The 7,734-nt window shown below is 35.4% G+C and overlaps 2 protein-coding genes across 4 annotated transcripts; one reads left to right on the forward strand and one right to left on the reverse strand.

Moving 5' to 3' along the window:
• The first annotated feature begins 1,416 nt into the window (after window positions 1–1,416).
• On the forward strand, window positions 1,417–3,895 carry LOC114185618 (S-adenosyl-L-methionine-dependent methyltransferases superfamily protein). 3 transcript variants are annotated; one of them, XM_028073459.2, is made up of 2 exons: window positions 1,417–2,196; window positions 3,252–3,895. In XM_028073459.2, the coding sequence occupies exon 1, from the start codon at window positions 1,502–1,504 to the stop codon at window positions 2,192–2,194; it is 693 nt and encodes a 230-aa protein (XP_027929260.1). In that variant the 5' UTR covers window positions 1,417–1,501; the 3' UTR covers window positions 2,195–2,196; window positions 3,252–3,895. The 3 variants fall into 3 exon arrangements, with proteins under 3 accessions (XP_027929260.1, XP_027929259.1, XP_027929258.1); XM_028073458.2 differs by having other exon boundaries at window positions 1,418–2,190; XM_028073457.2 differs by having other exon boundaries at window positions 1,419–2,173.
• A 333-nt stretch (window positions 3,896–4,228) lies between these two features.
• LOC114185617 (NAC domain-containing protein 73-like) lies at window positions 4,229–6,464 on the reverse strand. The gene is made up of 3 exons (XM_028073456.2): window positions 6,006–6,464; window positions 5,589–5,781; window positions 4,229–5,216 (listed from the first exon to the last, which is right to left on the reverse strand). The coding sequence occupies exons 1-3, from the start codon at window positions 6,117–6,119 to the stop codon at window positions 4,684–4,686; spliced, it is 840 nt and encodes a 279-aa protein (XP_027929257.2). The 5' UTR covers window positions 6,120–6,464; the 3' UTR covers window positions 4,229–4,683.
• Window positions 6,465–7,734: the final 1,270 nt, after the last annotated feature.

Below are 7,734 nucleotides of genomic sequence, written 5' to 3' on the forward strand. Positions count from 1 at the left end.
AGATCATAAAATAATGCTCTAATTATTGATTAAACTCTTCTTTGTGTATATAGAGCTATTTTAGGCTTTGAAGTTGTGTAAGGGAATAACAATATTAGGAATCTCTAAAGTAAGGGAAGGTAAATCATCTATAAGTTATTAGTTTTCTTAGAATATTGAGTCTTGGTTTTAAGATTTAATTTGGGATATTCATAACTTAATATTTTTCTAAATAGGGGAGAGGTGACAAATTTATATTAGAAAAATTATGATAAAAAGTAAAAAAATTGATTCTTTTTTTCAAGTGGAAGGCTTGTGATGAAGATGAAAAAAGTACATCTATGTCATATAAACTTGAGAAACTTTATGAGAATCCAAAAATTAAAGAAAATGAAAAATAACTCTCTAAGGTTCCTAAAGTTATATATAATGAATTTGAAAATAATTTAGAACGTGATCCCGAGAAGGTAACTTTTGCTTTATTTTTTTAATATATTATTTTTAATGATAAACTTTATGCTACTCTTTCATATATATTATTGTCATATTTTTTGGATTCTATTGTTATGAGTGCTTGTTTTGAATAGAGAGAATGATGTGAGGAAATGAAAAAAAATATTAACTAGAAAAAATAATTTATATATAACAATTATAATTTGTTCCCCCTAAAATTGTTGTTTAAGTTCCGCCACTACCCATGGCAAACAACACAATTCTTTAACCGGAAGTTGACTTTCGACAACAACACAATTTTGGATCTCCACTTCTATAAGCAAGTCTCTTCAACGTAACTCGACATCCGAAAACATCTTAAACTGAAAGTCGACATCTGTTAATTATATTACTGGACATCCACTTCCAAAAGCATGGGAACATGGACAAAAATCCATATCTGAGAGTGTCTCAAACCGGAAGTCAACATCCAGTTGAGGACATTTCCGGATGTCAACTTTCAGAAGTGTAGGAATTTGTTTTTATTTGTTTTCCAGAAGTTTACATTCGGTATATTTGCGAATTGGACATTGACCTCCGCAAAAGGTTAAAAACCCACATTTTGATTTCTTTGCAATTTTTTTTTTCATTTTACCAACTCATATATATATATATATATATATATATATATATATATATATATATATATATATATATTTAAGATTCTTCCGTGAAAGTGAACGGCAAAGTAGAGACAATTTGGAGGTGCAACACGTTAGTCATATAGCCACCACTATCGGTTATTATGTTTGTTCAAGCAACCACTCCTAGTAATTTCATAATTACTTAATTATTGTTTTTACCAAATCCACTTTTAAATTTTCATTTATTTTTTGAAGGGCATAAATGGAAGAGTAAAAAACTTTTGGGGTGCAGGACAAAACCTCTTAATCCAGCCCATTTTGTTTTTTAAAGAGTAGACCCATGGAACATTTCAGAACCCAACTACTTCTCAAAGCCCACAGCCCAAAACAAACAATAATCCGACATCTTGCGTTGCGTCGTGTTGGAATCGAAACTTGAGAGAAGAATGAAGTTCACAGACTCGCCGGTGATCGAGCTTCCGGTGAATGGCGCCGTTCTGTCGCTGCAGCAAGACAACGGTTCCATGCACGTGGGAACCTCCGTGTGGCCCTGCTCCCTCGTCCTCGTAAAATTCATGGAGCGCTGGGCCTCACCCTCCGACAACAACCCGTACGCCCGTGTGCTGGACTTCGGAGGCAAACGGGCTGTGGAGCTGGGCACGGGCTGCGGCGTGGCGGGGATGGGCCTGTTCTTATTGGGCCTGACGGACCTGGTCCTCACGGATATCGCGCCCGTGATGCCGGCCCTGAAGCGCAACCTGAAGGTGAACAAGCCCATCCTCCGCAAGAACCTGAAACACTCCGTTCTTTACTGGAACAACGCGCAGCAGATCGCTGCCCTCAACCCTCCCTTCGACTTCGTCGTCGCAACCGACGTCGTTTACATTCGCGAGTCCGTCCCGTCTTTGGTTTCCGCCATGGAAGCCCTAGTCTCCGACGACGGCGTCGTTTTGCTCGGCTACCAGCTTAGGGCACCCGAAGCACACGAGCTTTTCTGGGAACTGTGCGACAAAGCCTTCCACATCGAGAAAGTCCCACACGAGCATTTGCATCCAGATTATGCTTACGAGGAGGCCGATGTTTTTCTGTTGAGGAAGAAAAGGAGAAGCTGTGAGCGAGTGAGTGAGAGTGATGGGTAATTGTATGAGCATTCTCAAAATTGATTTTGAAATAATGTGAATAATGTTTTTTGTATTTTATTATGAAAATTGAGTGTAAATATTTGATCCCAAAAGTTATCACAAAAACTATTTTTGCCTATATTTAGTTAGTTAGTATTTTTAACGTGATTGTGAAAAATTCAACTAAAATTGCACACACACTTTATCCCACATCTCAAGTGACAACACTTCAGTGATTCACTATATTAAACTGGTATATAATGGTTTGTGTAAATTGAGTTAGAATGAAAAGGTTATTTTGTTGGGATTATTTCATAATGAATGGACAATGAAAAACACTTTAGGATAGCTGCATTTGAACGATGCTGGTTGTTTAAATGGCTAAATCGTTGTTTGTTAGTTTCGTTTGGTACAAATTGGGGTTACCAACCGCACCTTATTTTGTGATGATTTCATCAATCAATTGATTTGTCGTTCTGTTGACTGAATATTAGAATCGTGGAAGAGGTTAATTTTGTGTCGGGGTGAAAGATTTTAGCTATTTGCGTTCCTTTAGTTTTTGAAGGTTTTGTTCATACAAAACTGATCACTGAATGGAAGAACTTGATAGCATGTTGAGTTGTTGACTACTTTGTGGGCGTATTTGTATGAGACACAAACTTTTGGGAAGAAAAGCAACGCAAATAATATCTTTCAGGGGAGGACATTTTATGTATATTCAGTCTTTGGCATTGATGGGTGGATCATTTGATTTGTTTTGATAGGTTTATTTTTGCTCTTGTTTTCATTCTGATTATGTATCAAGATAAAGACAGTCATTCAGGAGAATATAAGAATCATCTGATGCTAGGTGAATACTGATTAAGTGTGTATTTTCTTATTTTCATCTTACTGATACTTCAGAATAAAAATGTTATATTTGTTGAAAGTTAGTCCGTAGACAACTAGTATATGAAGTCTGTCAAGCCCATTTCTGAGTGTTTGTTGCAAATCTTCTCTCCTTTTTGCTTTCCTCTTTGCATGTTATCTTGACGAATTTAAGAAACTTATTGTGGACATGGATTCTTGTTAACAGGGTGTGATGGAATGTGGTTCGCCCTGGTGTTTATGCCAATCCTCAAAATGATTGTCAACAAGAGATCTTGAATACTTGTGAGGCGTGCTTGCTGCTGTAAACGTCTTTGTTTTTCTTAGATATAGGCTCCCTTGTGATACTGAAAAGAAAGTAGTGAATGGGGGCGATTAAATGATAGTAAAGCCAGTTGCATAATTTTAGTTCTCTTATCATATTTAACCTTCTTTTTACACATTAGTGTTTGTATTATGGTATATGTTTCATGTGTGAGAAGGAGTGTGCAACCTGGTCTGTGATACACTGTCTTAAATGAATGACTTTGCAAATCGTGGGCAAACACAAATTTCTTACTGTTGAAGATACCATGGCTCTGCAAGACTAGGTATGGTGGGTTAAAGTTAGTATTGACGCAATATTCTACTATTTTATTTTGGTACAAACTAGCTAGCTACCATAGGAACACATCTCAAGAACGTGACGGATGGTCTGTCGCCGACTAAAAAAGCAAGACCAACAAGACACCTGGATGAAGCGAAACTGACTATTCATGTGTGTACTTTGCTCTTTCTGTACAGAAAGATGATTTTGGTTTCAAGCATCATCGAATATAATTATAGTTAATCCACTCACACAGTTGTTCTGCCTACCGTTGAGTCATTTTCATTAGGCATTGTCTCTTTTCAACACTTCCTCAATTGGTTCTTGAAGTTGTTGACATTCTTTTATTTGCACTTCGCGATTTGGTAAATAATATTGAAGGGCTCTATAGTGAGATTAGAGAAACTTATTTACATTTTTCGTAGTAATGCTATTATTTTGATAACTGGTTATATTTTTTACTAGATGGATGCTTAAATGTGCTGTGAGCTATATTATTCATATCTTTCTTTTATACCATACTGTTTAATTTTTTTCCCTTCTCTCATATCTGTATTCTCTTCTCACCATGTTCATAAAAGTAACATGTACACGCAATAAGAGTATAATTTCCCGAATCATATACATAAAACAAAACTCACAATAAAAAACGCACCAGACGGAATATGTGGTTCAAGGCTTTAGGGTAAAGGTCATGTTTGTACAGATTGATGGTTAGTATTTACCCAAGTATAGGAAAATTCAGATATGTTTTCGTGTCACTGCACAAAGCATGATAGCAGCTAACCTCCAAAAATCGTAAAAGAATAAAAGAAAGTAAACAAAGTTACAGCCAAATAGTTTTGGCTTTTTGTTTACTTTGGTCTCCTCACCCTGCTTTTTTCTTCCTCAATTGAAGTATCTGATCACTAGCTTTCGGATGAAGCAGTTTCTCCTTATTCTGTTCCCCCCTTTTCCCTCCTAACTGTACTTATAGTTGGTTATTAACTTATTTCTTCAATGCAGAATACAATTGTAATGTTCCTTCTCCTTCCATGAATTTCCACCACTTATTTCAAGGAATGAAAGTAGCACCATCATGAACAGGGAAGTGGGTGACTAGTTGTGCACTGCTAGGCCTATGCTGGTCCCCTTGCTCAAAGGATACAAACGAATTATTGTAGAATTCAATAAACCCAGTGCTTTTATGATTAGTTACCTCATGCACACTTTCACCGTTTAGTTTAGTAGAATACGAGTCTTTCATGAGTGAACCACATTGTCTAGGCTGTGTCTGATAGAAAACTTTGGAGACCACCAACTCCCCTTCCTTCTCCTCTTCATTATTGCCAAGGTGGTACTGATGCATCACCCAGTTTGTCTTCTCAGGCTTTCTTTGTTTTCTGTAGTTGGTGTAAAGCACAAGAATTTTCTTGTACCCTTTTAACTTGCCACTGATGTAGACTGGCCTAGTCTTACCTGTTTTGTGCCACCGTGTCTCACTGCCATCAGCATCCGTATGCACCTTTCTCCTTTTCCTTGTTCCTGTCGTGTATGCTTTCGAAGGCCTGTGAAAGAAATGTCGGATCAACCCATCTTTGCCAACTCCTGCAGTAGAGTTCATCAAAACATTAAGATGTTAAATTACATCAAAGTTATGAAGACCTTTCTTGTGCCAGATCATGGAACAGAAACAGTAGTAAACGCAAGGTTTGGTTGCACGCATTTTTCCCACAATAAAATAGAAGTAGTTGTAAAATGGATAACATGATGTTGTCAATGGTCACATCTTCTGCACAAAAGTGTGAATTCAGCAAAGGTCATGCTTTCTCAGTTTGAAGTTGCTGAAGTTTAAAGGAAACAAACATATCTAACCATATATCTTAAGGAACTATATGCAAAAATAATATTCTTAATATTGTTGAATGAGTGAGAGAAAAATGGAAATGAATAATCACAAAGTGGCTTGTATTAAATTACCTGGTAACTTCTCTGGATGGGTGCAGCAGATTCCATTCTCCCCTTCAAGAGTAGGGATGAACTCATCGATTAACGGATGCAGCTTGTGAATGTCAGAACGCACTTTAGCTTCCAAATGCTCAAGAATCTCTTGATCTGTAGGATCAAACTTTACTCCAGCTGGAAGTCCAGGCAAGTCATGAATTCCAGCAGCCTAAACATCAACACCAGAACATTTATATCTATTATTGAAATGAAAGGCCAATAAAACAGTAAGTATCAAATACTGTGCATATATATAATGCTGATTAGAAAACAATATAAAAGTGTGTATATTGTATCAGATTCAAACTCAAGTAGAAAAGACAGAAAAGGATGATGATGATGATGATGATGATGAGTATGCATGGAGTAATGAAGGAGTTAATTAATGTGAACCTGCTCCTGGCATTTGACATGATGACCACATGTAGGACATGTTCTGATGAAGTTATCTTTGTGCCTCTCCACGATGACGGTGTGGTTGTTTTCAGGGTAACTGCACTGAGTCATTTCCTTGTTATATATCCTCTTTTCACCCTCATTCCATTGCTGGTTATGTTCTTCACTTATGCAGTTCTAAAAGAAATGGAACAAGGATGAACTGAGGAAGAGTGAGAGAAAGGTTGAGCCAAGAAGAGATGAATTTAAAGTAGTAATAATTAAATAGAAGGGGAAAAGAAAATGTTGTCTCTTCTAAAGGTTGCTCCCCTCATGCCAGATTTTGTTGAGGGTTGGGAAGGAATGAAATTCTCCCTCACTTTTTTTTGCATGAGAGAATATATTGCAGTCTAGGAGAGAGCTATACCTAAAAATTCTAAATATAGAGAGTGGAACTGAAATAAGTAATGGGGTTAGTTGCAGAGAGGAATGAAAAAAATAATATATAAAAAAAGATTGCTTTGATCTCAAGTTTTGCTTTGCTTTGTATACTTGTATGAAAACTTGTAGAGGAATAAATGTAGATTTTTATCCTTTATAAGTCTGACTAAAGGTAGCTTTGGATTTAATTAAAAATAAAAGAAAAGGAGTTTTAAGATGGAAAGAAAGAAGTGATATATAAGGGTAGAAGAGAGAGTTGAGTGGGATTTGGGCAACCTAATGTAAGCACAGAGCCAGAACTTAGGTCCGATGTCACCCTGGAGTATAGATAAAGTTTAAAATATTAATACCTCAAAACTAAGAACAAAATTGAAAAAAAAAAAAAAAACATTTTTGAGCCAACCATAACTCCATTCCTTCACGTAGACTTCTCATGCATACCAAGAATCTCTCTCTCAATCTACCTTCAAAGGCTTAGCCCTCAACATCATTGATAGTTTCAGCACACTATCTTTTGCCATCTGTTGATGTTTATGTACTTGTTCAAGGAAATGAAAAACAATAAATATATTTCAAGCATCATCTACCAAATCTTATCTACACCTGATGATGCACTTAAAAACTCTAATCTTTTTTTTTATTAACCACGTAATGGAATAGAAAAGATCAACACTGAATTAAGTGTCAACAAAATTATACGAAAATTTGTAATTTTTATCAGAAAAATTGCATAAAGATAAAAAGGTTTGAACTATACGATGAATTTATTTTTGTTATTTTTTCTATTTATTATTCTCAAGATAATAATATAAGAGAAATTATTTTTGAAGATCAATTATATTAAAAAATCTCATTTAAATATATAATTATACTCAAATTTTCCTATTCGGAATTGCTCATTGTACACTACAAGTAGAAACATTAGTAGAACGTGTATCATGAGTATAGCCAAATGGGACCTATGAACATAAAACAAGAATCTTATTATCAATCTTTGGCTTTATTTACCAAAGTTGGCCAAGAGAAGTAAGAAAATCATTGCCATGCAAAATTACAGACCTATTTATCCTTCATTAAATAAATGTGGATAATTAGAGAATATATGTGAGAAATCAAATGAAGGGTATAAAGATTATTTGATTAAATAATTTATCAAACTGGAAAGGGTAAAAGGATTGGACAATGATACTCTTAATTCAGTGTTGGTCTTTTCTATTATGTTACTTTTTTTTTTCTTTTTGCTTTATTATCTTTTCTTAATTAATTATCAGTTATATGACACCTAATGATTAGCAATTCAGTTGGA

Source organism: Vigna unguiculata, chromosome 5 (genome assembly GCF_037176805.1).
Source record: "Vigna unguiculata cultivar grain cowpea cultivar isolate G323 ecotype 2 chromosome 5, ASM3717680v1, whole genome shotgun sequence".
In the NCBI taxonomy this organism is placed as follows: Eukaryota; Viridiplantae; Streptophyta; class Magnoliopsida; order Fabales; family Fabaceae; genus Vigna; species Vigna unguiculata.